Here is a 14,218-nt window from a genome sequence, read left to right on the forward strand (position 1 = left end):
AAGATGTTTTACTTTGAAATGATTTGTAGTTTTTTAAATATTTAACTTTAAGCGCCCAATGCATTGTCAATGGCAATGGACATTTAAACTGGGGAAAAGGTTCAAACTTTGGCAGGCTACTGGTCCTAGATACTTACACCTAGAACCCCCATTCAAACTTTAAAATGTTCATCTTAATGTGCACATGTTTGCCTGAAAAAGGAATCTTTAAAATGTTTCATAGTTTTAGAATTGTACTCCTTTAAAAGTTCAGAGATTTATAATGGAGGCCGATGGAAGATTTTGGGACCTACCAATCCATGGCAAGGCACAGCCGGCCTGTGAACCAAAATGTTATAGGTTTGATTATTATCCCTGTGTCAAAGTATTGACAAATTTCGATTTCTTTGGCTATTCAAAAATAGCAGATATACAAGCTCATAGCGCGGCACCGAGTGCCGCGCTATGAGCTTGTAGATCTGCTATTTTTGAAAAATCGTGATTTTTTAAAAAAATATTTTTTTCAAAAAACTGTTAGGATTTAGATTTTTTTAAAGAATCGCCTCAGGTCTTAATGGGTTAAGTGACACTATATCTGACGCTGCATCTTTTCACATGGGGGCCTTGACCTCAAAATGTTTTAGATCCACAGATATCATAGAAACAGCTGTAGGTGAACGGATAGAGTGGCTGCTTAGTGAGCCGAAGGTTACAGGTTCAAGACTTGATTGCTGCAGTATGATCCTGAGCAAGACGTACTCCACTGCAATTATTTGGTAATAATACTGATACTTGTAACAAAGTATTTCTACATTGTGTGCTACTATTTACTGACTACCTTTTCCACCACCGCTAGTAATAACAGAGAAACAATATAAATACTAGAATATTCGCAATTCTGGGAAATTTCAAAGTGTGGTTGCGCCAGTGGTGGAAAAAGTACTCAAATGTTTTACTTAAGTAAAAGTACCAATACTGCAATATAAAAATACTCTGTTACAAGTAAAAGTCCAAAATAAAAAATGTACTTGAGTAAAAGTACAAAAGTATTGGCATCAAAATGTACCAAAAGTAAAAGTACTAAATATTTGAAAATAGCCGATCTACAAGCTCACAACGCGTCGCGGTGCGACGCGTTGTGAGCTTGTAGATCTGCTATTTTCAAATAGCCTATGTATAAAATAGGGCTAAAGTGGTTAATGTATGTTTCATAATATCATAGTTTATATCTGAAAAGTAACTAAAGTTTTCAAATAATTGTAGTGGAGTAAAAGTACAATATTTGCCTCTGAGATGTAGTGGAGTAGAAGTAAAAGTATTGGAAATTGGAAATACTCAAGTAAAGTACAAATACCTCAAAAATGTACTTAAGTACAGTACTTAAGTAAATGTACTTAGTTACTTTCCACCACTGGGTTGCGCCAACGCCAGTCGCGGGTCACGGCCGCCGGGACTCGAGGAATACGCTGGGAGGAACACCGTCGGAGGCTGCGCCAATTACATTGTCACGTCACTCCTGAGATCGCTTGCGTTTCATTTTGAGAGGATTGATCCCCCCCCAAAATCATGTTTTTGCATCAAACGGTTACATTTTGTGCATTTGTGGTGCCCCCTATGGATCAAAGTGGAAATGGTTTTGGAGATTCGTTGAGTAAACCACCCTTGACATGTGATTCAAATTTGGGATTGACTGGACCTTTCGTTTGTGATTTTTGGCCTTTTTTGTAAAACTGGCCCCTCCCGCTAACTTTGTAAGCCATTTACGGACGAACGGTATGGACTATCAAAATTCCGCTTGGAGTTGTTTATCACATGGGTCCAGAGATCATGTGTACAGATTTTTGTGAAATTTGGACAAAATATGTGGGAGGAGGAGCTAAAAGTGTGTTGTGAAGAAAATTCTAAATTGTGGAAAATCTATCCAGATTGTTATTCTCCGACCGACGGTTTAAGAGTTATAGGCCAAAATGTAAAGTGGGCTGTTATAGCGCTACCATGAGGCCGACTGGTAATTATATATATTTTTTTTAAATAATTTCCCACTAAATTATGAACCTCCCCTCCAAGTTTTGTAACTCTTGCCCTTACGGTTTTGGAGAGAAAAATACTTGAATGGGAGTTTTTTAATTTTCCCAATAAAGTGGATGGGGAAATTTAATGCACTAATAAATCAATATCAATTAAACTATGTAACCAATCTCTTACAGTATATACATATACAAGCGCACGATTCCCGATGAAGCCGGTCATTTTGACATATGGCACCAAATTGGGAAAAAATAACTGTGGGAGGAGTAGCGTGGCAAAATACTGACTGACGATACAATAGCTCAGATGGTAAATGCAGAGGATGAATGTTACGTACGTATGTGCAAATGTACAGTGACAAATACCCAAACAACATTGAGACTAACCCAAAAGACACCGGTATATGAAAATTATAACTTAACATTTTATTTTCACTATCACAGATGCCATTTGCATGTATACTTTCTGCTACTTCTGATTGCTGTTGAAAACATTAAAACCTTCACTATTTTGAAGAAAAAGCAGCTGCTTAGGGTCTTGATACAAATAAATGTTTTTGAGATTTCCCACAAATCCCTTTGAAAACAGCCCGGACGAGACTGTCGACACGTTTCTATTCAATTCAAATCCTCCAAAGTAAAACAGACCTCCATAATTCAAGGCTACGTAACGTTCGAACGGGTCCACGTTTTCAAAAATGACCCTCTCCTCGTCCAGGGAAACCTGAAGAATGGTGGTGTTCAAAGACAGGGAAACACGATGCCACTGGCCGCAGCATAGGGAGACATTTCTGAAGGTTGTGGGAAGGGAAAGTCTTTCTCCGAGATTAACCACAACTTTCAGGAAACCGTTCTCAAGTCCAATTGTGAGGTAGTCATCTTCATGCTCCGCCTTTCCCATCCACATCATCACGCTATCATTTGTGTGCGAGTAAAAGCTGAAGGAAACCTGTGTGTATCTCAGATTTCTAATGCTGAATTTGGGGTCCTGGTATTTCACATATGAGTTTCCAACAAACCTAAGAGTATGCATGGATATTTCTTCCTCACAATACCTTCCCTCTCGTCCTAAGGGGCATATGCATTGGTACGAGACATTCATATCAGGAGCACACAAGGAGCCGTGTTTGCAAAGGTGGTTCACGCAGTTTACGGACCGGTTGCACACGGGGCCGGTCCACGGCGCGGGGCACGCGCAAACGAACGAGTCCACGCCCACTGCCCCGCAGCGACCTCCGTTTCGGCAGACCTTGTAACCGCAGGCCGTCCCGTCCCAGTCGCCCACGTTGGCTCCGTCGAGAGCCCCGCTCTCCGTCAGCTCCAACTCGCGGCCGTTGAGAATGAGTTCTCGCATGCCGCCGGTGAAGCCCGTCGGTTCGTTTTCGGTCGCGTCGGGAGAGACGGCGCTCAGAGAGGACACGCCTCCGACGAAGACGTCCGTGACCACGTCGAGGGTCGTCATCCCCTCGGTTATGCGTGATCTTACTTCCTGCTCGTCCAGGCTTAGGAACCCTCGGTGACCGGTTCTGCCCGCTCTCACTTTGTGCCAGGTCCTGCCCCTGAGGTCCACTCTGTCTACAGATTGTAAGACACGGGTGCTGCTGTCCCCTAAGTTATAGCGTAGTTGGACAAATCCTGACGTCAAGGAGAGGCAGAAGAAGTCTCCTTGTAAGTAGGAAAGAAAAGAGAGAAAAAAAAAACAATTATGCCCAGCAGTCATTTTCATCGTTAATTAACCCATTAAGATCTGAAGCCGATTCTACATGTCTCTTAAATCCCAATATGGGAACCCATCGCCAACTGAAAATGAAAAACAGCGCCCTCTGCTGTTTGTTCTATGTCTGTTGGCTCTGGGCGGACGATAACGTAACACCAGAGCACAAGGAAACCGGTGTTTGTGATGCGCCTTCAGCGCATCACTTCCGGTTGGTGCGACTATGTTTTCATTCCCACTAACAATATTTCTACACGGAACACTAACACCACTTCTCCCAGAGAACATGGATCGTTTTGGTTATAAGCCCACTTGTTTCTATGATGAAAGAGTAAGTTAAAATGTGAATATATTTCCGTGGTTTTGTCTGCTCCGCGGACGCTATTGTTAAATTAGTTTCGGTTTGTTTCGAGGGGGAAAGATCGACGGACATGTGAATCCCGCCCACTACATGTGATTGGGTAAAGCGCGGCCTACTTCCTGATCTGAATGCGCACTCGTTATGACGAACCTCCCCGACAGATTCCAACGCAGTGCAGAAGCTGTTCTTGAGAGATTACTTAAATCCCAACAGTTTTCTGAAAAACGTATGTTTCTATGTCAGTGGTGCTCAATCTTTTTCATGTCAAGGACCCCCAAAATTATATGTATTGGGCCACGGACCCCCATCTCAAAATATTTTGTTCCAGGGACCCCCAGAAGCAAAGATTTGAGTTAAAGTTTTTCGCTTAAAAATATATACCGTATATATTCAAAGATTTGTACACATTTTCACGAAAAAAAAAAATAGCAGATCTACAAGCTCATAGCGCGGCACTCGGTGCCGCGCTATGAGCTTGTATATCTGCTATTTTTGAATAGCCAAAGTGTAAAATAATGCTTTTTAGCTCAAATCTAAAAAGTGACACAGATGCGTTCCTGGTCTTAATGGGTTAAGTTAGTTATTTATTTAGTACAAGGTAAATAAAAAGGGTAAACATATCAAAAAGAAACAAGTTGATGTTCAAGAACAGGAAGAAGCCAATAGGCTTATTTCGAATCCTTTAGTTAATGGAGAGAATATCATTAGGCATAAGCACAGCTAAGAAAAAGTTAAAAGATATGGGAGTTAATTAAAATGGACAATGAGCCATTAAAACGAATGAGACACTAAACCGCCTCAGTAGAGCTGAGAGCTTTTCACAATGTTGACTACTGTATGTCATGATGCTTGCTTGTGTCTGTGCTGCTTGACAGTCATGGACGCTACAGGGTTGCTCCAGTGTGGAGGTAGCCTATTGCACTGTTTCCCAAACAGTGGGTCAGGACCCATATGTGGGTCGTGGACCAATTTTTATGAGTCGCGAGTGAATACCTCTTCATTTTTTGGTTTTTATTATTTCAAAAGATTTAAAAAATCACGTTAAAAACTAATTATATTTTTTTCCCCAAAAGATATCGCAGTGCGAGGCGTTGTGAGCTTGTAGATCGGCTATTTTCACAATATTTATCTGTGCAACCGAGTCAAACTAAATGTAATGCCTACAATTCCATGTGCTTGTCAGGGTGAGGGGTCCCCAGTTCAAATATGATTATTTTGGGGGGTCGCGGCCTGAAAAGTTTGGGAACCCTTGGTTTAAATGATTTGATTAGCCTCTTCATTTTCTATTCCACCCTGATGATAGCCATCAGGTGTGTTATGGTGGGCAGGCTGACATGAGTATATAGCCTTGGTACAGCTTGTTTTGATTAAATAATCTCATCTTGAAGAATGCCAGATGGCTGAAATGTTATCAAATAAAGATAAATGCATGGCTGGAGTTTCATCTATTTATAGCCTGTACCCTGTGATCAACACCTCACCAATATCCCTGGCCTGGGATTTATTTTTCATTGAATAAAACACCTTGAACACAAAATCCCCAAAAGTCACTCTATAATATGTAAAAAGAAAAAGCCATACCTCAAATAAATCTATTCTATACGATTGCATAAAAAATAAGTAATTCTTTATCATGTAAAGAAGAAATATAGCATACTTCACGGCTGTTAAAAAATGACGTAATTTGTTTACTATTCTGTGGTCAAAAAAGTCATACTATACAATGTTGTACTGTAAATACCATACTGTCAAAAATACATTTCCAAAAGAAAGAAAGTAGTCCCTTAAAAGTCAATGCAGCTGCTCCAGTGTCAGTCAGCACATTTGACAGAGGTCATCAATATGTCCGTACACGGACAAATGTGTCCGTGGCAAAGACTTGGTCTTGTCCAAGGCAAATTTTTGATTTTTTTTTACACACCATTACAATGTTCTTATTTGGATCATAAGACCCAAATACTGAATGTCAGTCTCCAGGTTTTCTTCAGAATATGTATTACACTGATTTACTATGACACTATGCATACATAGTGTCATAGTAAATCACATTAGGAGTCCACTAGGACAGTTAAGTGGTGCTCAAACGTTTTATTTGCAAACTTCCATTTGTAACTCTGAGAGTGTACAAATGGAACCAAATGGACCCGTCAGGGTCCATTTGGTTCCATTTGTACACTCTCAGAGTTACAGACCTGTCATGGCCATTCAGTATAGCTCTTTATGTGTTTCTGGTAATATTATTGTCCACTCATTTTGTATGTCCATGGCAAAAATTGAATTTTGACAAAAATTGAATTTTGACAAAAATTGAATTTTGACAAAAATTGAATTTTGACAAAAATATCCGCCACAAGCCAGCATGGCGATGACCCCTGACAATGGAGCATGGCAGCGTATACTAGTGGGTGTCATGTAAAGATCTGGGGTTTTCCTCATCTGTACCTGCTCTGGCACTGAGGTGCTGTGCAATGTAGACCAGGATGCCATCTGCTGATAAAGGCTGGAACTGCATCTCCAGGACGGTACTGTGTCTCACGCTCACCGAGGAGAACGACATCCAGGATGACTGGTTACCGCTGAAGAATGGATCACTGATTGTCACAGCTGGGGGAAAGAAAAGAGACATTTTGATTATAAGTTTAATCAAAAACCTTTCATCACTAAAAACCTGGCATCCCTACTTTGGGAATGTGAGTAATAAATGAGCATTTTTTTTAACAAAAATTCTCGAAAGAAATGTCGACATTTTTCAAAGTTGTTTATTAGTGAAAATAGACAATCTACAAGCTCACTGCGTGTTGTGAGCATGTACATGTAGATCGGCTATTTTCGCTATTCATCAAAAGACAAAGTATACTTAAGTGGTTAACGGGCCGGAGCATTTTCTCGTTGGCGGGAAGAAGAAGAAAAATAATTGAAAGGCATTCGTTCACAGGAGGAGGAGGAGGACACAGCCATCTAGCAAGTTGCATTTTAATGGCGCACGGTGATCTGACCTTCCCGGCAGTGGAGGCCCGCGCTCCCCAGGGGACACTGGCAGGTATATCCGCTGGGGAGAGGGATGCAGGTGGAGCCCGGAGCACACAGGGGAGGAGGCCTGTGTTCCACATCGCACGCAGACACGGTCTCACTGCAGAGAGCTCCTTTCCACCCGAGCGGGCACTGACAACTAACGGAACACAAAGCAAAAAAAGAAAAGACCTAGACTCAGCACATACATCCTCCCCTGCTTTATTATACGCCACTGATTTTCCCTGCTACGTATTTGGGTTACGGTGTGTATATATATATATATATATATATATATATTTATACCATGGGTACGCGGACATTGCTCATTTCTGATTGGCTGGCAGGTGTCTGTTAATATGGTGTGTGAGGGTGTGTGCGCGTGTGTGTGTGTGCATACTGTATTTCATAGTCCTGGGCAATAGCAACGGTAATCAACGTTCTAAATCAGTGCTCATGATAATATTAAGCTGCATGTAACCAAAAAACGACAATAATAACGTGTAGCAGCTGTTTGTTGGAATAGAAAGTAGTTAACAAGACAACATTTTTTTTGCAACTTTTCCTCAAATTTGAAAGTAAAAACAAATATGAATACAACCTGTTTTTTGTTTTGTTCTGTTTTCGTTGGTAAATGGACAGTATAAGCATGACAATGAACAGTGTGTCCGTGTGTGTGCGTGTGTGTGTGTGTGTGTGTTTGAGGCACAAAGATCAAGAACAGACTTAAGCAAAGGTTATTCTCTGTTAAACCTGAGATGTTTTGTAAAACATTATTTAACACTTAAGTTATGTTATACTTACTAAACAGACGAACCAGAGTCCACACATCTTCCTCCATTCTTGCACGTAACAAGATTGCACGGGTTGACTCCACATTGACCCACACTGCGCCCGAAGGCAGCATGACCCTCAGGCTGTCCCAGTGCCTGGAACTTCCCATCTCTCCTCGTCCGGAATTGCACATCAAATATGCACCCTTAGAATGAACAAACATGCCAGCGGTCAATCTATGTCGTTAACACCTAATTTAGACATTATCGCATGACTGCGACATTCTCCAAAAATAAGGACATCTCCCAGCATTATTAGATGGCAATTCTTAAAGTCATTTTTAAACGGAAACACGACTCATCATATGATTTGCACAAAAAAAAAAGACTTTGCCACACATTGGAGCGCAATTTCCCCCGCATCATATTTGCCTTCAGCTTTCGTGATTCAATTTTGCGGGGAAAATATTTGTTTTGGCCTGTACCTGCGGAGCACACGGCCTACTATAAATACGAGGCCTGAACACGAGCCTGCTAGTGGTGTACACACGGTGCCTCTCTTCCCTCCACTGCATTAGTCATTGGCATAAACAGGATGCAGGGGAAATGTCATGTTCACTCATGAATATTCATGGCATGATGCTGTCGACTCTCTGCAGTCGGCAGACTCAAGTGATGGCTGCAGAGCTGCAAAATATGTAGTCTGCCGACGAAGAGGATAAGGGTTTTGTTATTTCAGTTTTAACTGCAGATTTTGGATATGGAAACAGAACCAGGAAACATTTTAGAAAAATGCAATGTGTTTCTGCGTTAAATTCCACGTTAATTCACTCATACATAATTACATTTGGAATATAAAGCCTCTCCTCCAAATGCATTTTTTTTTTAATCGACTTCTGACTACAAAAGGACATAATTGTTTTAGAGAAGATTCTCAGTGGAACTTTTAATAGCATGATAAAAAAAACCTGTCAGGGCTTTTAAGACTTGGCATTCATTAGTTTGTTATGAACACGACGGCACAACAAAGCACACAGGTTTTTTTTTTGTCAGACAGCTTGACAAGGTCATCTGCATAAACGCTGCTCGGGATCACCAAACGCCGGAGGCATTTAATGGACAAGCTCATCACAAGTCAACACAAAGTGCTACATAGGCCGTTGTTATTTCATTTCCAGTTTAACCCATTTAGACCGGGAAAATAATCGGTGTCATTTTTTAGATTTCTTTGGCTATACAAAAATAGAAGATATACAAGCTCATAGCGCGGCACCGAGTGCCGCGCTATGAGCTTGTAGATCTGCTATTTTTGAAAAATCGTGTAAATGGGTGCAAATCTTTGAATATATATATATTTTTTAAAGCGAACATTTGTAACTCAAAACTTTTTTATATGTATTTGGCTGTGGACCCCCATCTCAAAATATTTTGTTCCAGGGACCCCCCAGAAGAGAAAGATTTGAGTAAAAATGTTGTTTAAAAAAATATATGTTCTCAAAGATTTGCACCAATTTTCACGATTCTTCAAAAACAGCAGATCTACAAGCTCGTAGCGCAGCACCGATGAGCTTGTAGATCTGCTATTTTTTTAATAGCCCAAAAAGAAATCTATAAAATGACACAGATGCGTTCCCGGTCTTAATGGGTTAAGCTAATTAACACAGAAAAATGTTTCTACTAGCGCACGCACACACGCACGCACGCACGCACGCACGCACGCACGCACGCACACACACACACACACACACACACACACACACACACACACACACACACACACACACACACACACACACACACACACACACACACACACACACACACACACACACACACACACACACACACACACACACACACAGTGGCTCCTCTGTGCCGCCCGTTCTTACAGGGGAGTGCGGATGGATGTGTTGATAACTGGCAGTAGGAGTGCATTATCAGTGTGTTCACTGCCAGCCATCATGATTAGGTCTGCCGGAAGGTCACACAGATCTGATTAGATGCTCATGAGTTCTCATTACATCCCGTAGCAGAAAGGTTACACTTCCAACCACCACTGTCTACCCGGCTCAGGTGGTGCTTATACCAGTACGGGACAAACAGAAAGCTAACACATGGGGGAATTCATCCTTTTCTCATAGCTGATTTAAGATTAAAATATGCTGACAGAAAGATGAATAAGGGGAAAAGATGATCAGAACAAAAAACACGGGAGAATTGCTACCGTCTCCAAATATTAAATCTCGTTCAAATATTAAATTCTATCTTGTTCATCTCTACTGGATGGTGCCATGATATTTTTACAATAACAAACATCAGAGCAATAACGGCCGGGACTACCAATGGGGGCTGTGATGATATTCATAGCTGTTATCATCATTGCATTTTATGTGCAATATTACTATGCTGCTCTCTGCACATTAGGAAGCACGATGAATGCTTCCCGGAACGCGTGCTTACATTAAGGTCACCTGGGAGCCAAACAGAACGGATACTGATGATGACAAAGATAATTTGTATGGTACTCGTGTCCAAGTGACTTGTGAGCGCCGGAATTGGATTTGCACATAATGCATCCAGCATCTTTATGGGTGTGAAGTGATTAACCCTGTCAGACCGGGGAAAGAATCTGTGTCATTTTTTTTAGGTTTCTTTGGGCTATTCAAAAAATAGCAGATCTACAAGCTCGCGCACCGAGTGCCGCGCTATGAGCTGCTATTTGAAAATTTGAGCAAATCTTTGAATATATATATATTTTCAAAGCAAACATTTGTAACTCAAATCTTTGATTCTGGGGGATTCTACAAATGTCTTCTAAATCCTAACAGTTTTTTAATGTTGCTATAATCAGTGGTTCTCAAACGTTTTCATGTCAAGGACCGCCAAAATTATATGAATTTTGGCCGCGGACCCCTATCTCAAAATATTTTGTTCCAGGGACCCCCAGAAGTTGTAATAGAGTTAAAAATGTTCGCTATGGAAAAATATATATTCAAAGATTTGCACACATTTTCAAGATTGAAAATAAATAAAAAATTCCAGATAGCCAAAGAAAACGACACAGATGCGTTCTCGGTCTGAAAGGGTTAAAGGGTGCAGCTACAATCATCCTCAAAGCTCTGTTCTGGTCTCACATACAGCCCCCTGTAATCCTTCTATTATTACAAACCTCCTCTCTCTGCCAGAGGAGAAGCGCTGTTAAGAAGTACTAGTGGGAGTCTGCAGCGTAATAAGTCTGCATGAGAGTAACTTACCCTGGAATCCATTGCGGAACCTGGAGCCAAGTGGCAGCAGCTCAGGAGTGTACTCATTATATCCGCCTATATATACCCGGTTGAACACGTTGAGGCCCACCAGAGGTCCCGGAGAGGAGCCTGTCCTGTTGCGTTGTCCATCAACCTGAACACGAGATACAAAATAATGTCAGCAGCACTCAGCGCGGAACATGCAATGCTCTTTAACCCATTAAGACTTGAGGCCGATTCTTAAAAAAAAATGCCTTCTGAATCAGTAGTTCTCACACTTTCAAGAATAGCCAACACAAAAATCTAAAGTGACACGGTCTCACAGATGTCAGTTTTTTCCCCAGTTATCAACAGTTGATCAGATCAATCATTTAGGTATCTGTGAAACTAAAGGAGCACATTTTGTCATAATAAAACCACATTCGGTTTCATTCAAGCGGATACATTTTTATCTACTTTTCTAACTTGGATTGAATGTAATAACTTTAGCCCCTACCCTCACCTCCATCAAAGGCCTTGCTTTTTGCCAGGCTGTCACTGTAAAACAATGACTTAATGAGATGCTTGGTCAAATAAATAAATAAATAAAGCACCTGTAACCATCCTATTCTTTTGGACCTCCCAAATTGAACGGTGTGAATGTCAGTCTGCCGGTTCACCCGATCACTGACTAAGGTGGCCACGCCCGAACCGAGGTTGTACTTGTGAACAATCCTGCCATTCCTCATCCCCAACACCAGGAAGTCATCGCCATCATTTCCTTAAAGAAAGAAAGAAAGACCTTGAGACAGTGTCTTGAGAAAGTGTCTTGAGACAACTTGTTGTGATTTGACACTTTAATCAAATAAAAAAAAAAAAAAAAAAAAAAAAACCTTATGCTAAACATTCATCAAGTAAATACATAACTGAACAATTAATACATAAGTCTGCCTTCACAGTAAAATCCTCAGTGTTAATTCAACTCAGAAGAGAGTACAAATGGAACCAATTGGAGCCGTAAGGGTTGGAGTTAAATTAACCTAAGCATTTTTGCTATGCCGTGGACAATTGTATATATCTACTGTTTGTTATATTCAATCTCTGTAATGTGTAATTTTCTGCACATTCATCTCCATCTTCACAGACCGAATCGAATGCTTGAGGGAAATATGCTCATAAATATGTTCTAACGGGCATGTCCCAGGATGAGACTGCATTAGACCAATTAATAGGTGAATTGCTCATATTTAATCCTCTTATTTTACACACTTATTTTTTTTCAGTTTGTCTCATTTTGTTCGGCGCCGCTCATTCCGCCGGCAAAGCGCTTCATTATTCATGTCCCTCTCATCTTCTCCCCTCTTCTCTTGTTGAAATGAAATCTCAAGAGGAAACAAGTGAGGTGAGGAAGATCCACAACCCCGACGGTGTTATTTATTCTGCTTCTGGGGATTAAATATCGTCGCTGTCGTCGGGCGGAAACCTTGTACAGTCCAAAACTGTTGCTTTTTAGAAGACAACCTGCGTTCCAATGGATCCAATTTAGTTATTAGTTAACCATAAGCTGTTGTTAATACTTTTCCTTGGTTCAATATTTATAAAACCCACAGACACACCTAACCACTTTAATTTTTTTTTTTAAATTCTAAAATAGAGAAAATAGCAAATCTACAAGCTCACATTCGGCTATTTTCGCTAGCTTTGCTTGACACTCATGTACGATGAAGTAGGGCATTAATCTGCGAGAATAAAAAAAACGTACAAAGATAAAATGTGGAGATACAAGCTTTCTACCCGACGACGACAATATGCGGGTGAGGAATGACATGGTCGTTTGCCATTTCCAAGGCTGAGCGTCTCAGAAACTGGAGAAAGTCCCCCCCCCAAAAAACGGATTAATGCCATTACAATCAGATAAATGATATGCCGCCTGCTTCGCCTATCCATTTCATGCTAAATTCCTCCACTTGATAGTGACGAACAACAACAGTTCGGACGGAAATGAATCTATTACTGCTAGATTGCAGAGAGACTCAACAGTGAGTCAAATTCTGCCACGGGAAATCCTCTGAGAAAATCCTGTTGATTAGATGATGTCACAAGTTTCACAAAATGTTTTTTATTTACCTTTCCTACGAAGAATTTGTATTTTTTTGTAGTAAGAATGTAAAACATTTTCAGAAATTCAAAAAAGTTGCAAAAATAGCAGATCTACAAGCTCACAACGCACCAAGGTGCAAAGCGTGAGCTTGTGAGCTCGTAGATTGTCTATTTTCACTGGTTTAGAAAAAAGGGGCTTAAGTGGTTAAATTCATTTTTTGTAATCCTGGGTGGCTGGGTCCCAAAAGGGAGAAACAAAAATTTCTCTTTTGGGTCTCGGGCTGAAAAGGCTCGGGAACCCCTGATCTCTTGTGCCGGCACATTACCATACACAGTGGGTGAAATCTCTCAAAGTGGCAAATGGAATTTTTCTTTTGAGCATCGGTAATGAAGCCTGAGGATTAGACTGCATGCCCAGGAGACTTTTTCTGAACTTGCCGTGCGCTCAATCCTTCCGGATGATCCGAGGAGTCATTTTACACCCCTTCGCAGGGTGTCAAGATTGTTCTCACCTTGTCCTTTCTGTCCAGAGAACAGAATGAGGTTGTCTCTCAAGGCGGACGCGTTATTAGCCAGCGTGAGCTTTAACTGGAACTCGTAGAAGAAGCTGAGGCTCGGCACGGCGGTGTAGGCCACGAAGGAAGTCGAACCAAATTCATCATTTCCACTGAATCTGGCACGAGTGATGTTGATCGCTGCACAAAGGAGGAGGAGAAAAAAAAAGGGCAAAAATAATCGCTGTTATACTGTGACATGCAACAATGCCATACATTTAAATGATGTCATGTTGTATGTGTATCAAGTCATTACATGAGTTAGAGCCGCTTTGTGCATCTGGTAATCAGTGTGAGTTAAGGCATTGTATGCATGATAAATACAACAATATACAACTGACTGTACTCAGATATTTTACTTAAGTAAATGTAGCAATACCACAATATAAAAACACTCTGTTAGAAGTAAAAGGCCTGTGTTCAAAATGTTACTTGAGTAAAAGTACAAAAGTATTGGCATCAAAATATACTTAAAGT

At 40.8% G+C, this 14,218-nt stretch overlaps 1 protein-coding gene across 1 annotated transcript in view; it reads right to left on the reverse strand.

Moving 5' to 3' along the window:
• Nucleotides 1–2,475: 2,475 nt before the first annotated feature.
• eys (eyes shut homolog) overlaps nucleotides 2,476–14,218 on the reverse strand; it is a gene marked incomplete at both ends in the record, with an annotated part of 383,646 nt that continues 371,903 nt past the window's right edge. The window contains 7 exons of the mRNA XM_080449567.1: nucleotides 2,476–3,671; nucleotides 6,524–6,685; nucleotides 7,078–7,250; nucleotides 7,895–8,069; nucleotides 11,118–11,262; nucleotides 11,702–11,868; nucleotides 13,700–13,882. Of these exons, the coding sequence (XP_080305693.1) occupies nucleotides 2,476–3,671; nucleotides 6,524–6,685; nucleotides 7,078–7,250; nucleotides 7,895–8,069; nucleotides 11,118–11,262; nucleotides 11,702–11,868; nucleotides 13,700–13,882 (2,201 nt within the window). The remainder of the gene's footprint in view (nucleotides 3,672–6,523; nucleotides 6,686–7,077; nucleotides 7,251–7,894; nucleotides 8,070–11,117; nucleotides 11,263–11,701; nucleotides 11,869–13,699; nucleotides 13,883–14,218) is intronic.

This window comes from Gymnoscopelus braueri (assembly GCF_963280865.1).
Source record: "Gymnoscopelus braueri genome assembly, chromosome: 14".
Classification (NCBI taxonomy): domain Eukaryota; kingdom Metazoa; phylum Chordata; class Actinopteri; order Myctophiformes; family Myctophidae; genus Gymnoscopelus; species Gymnoscopelus braueri.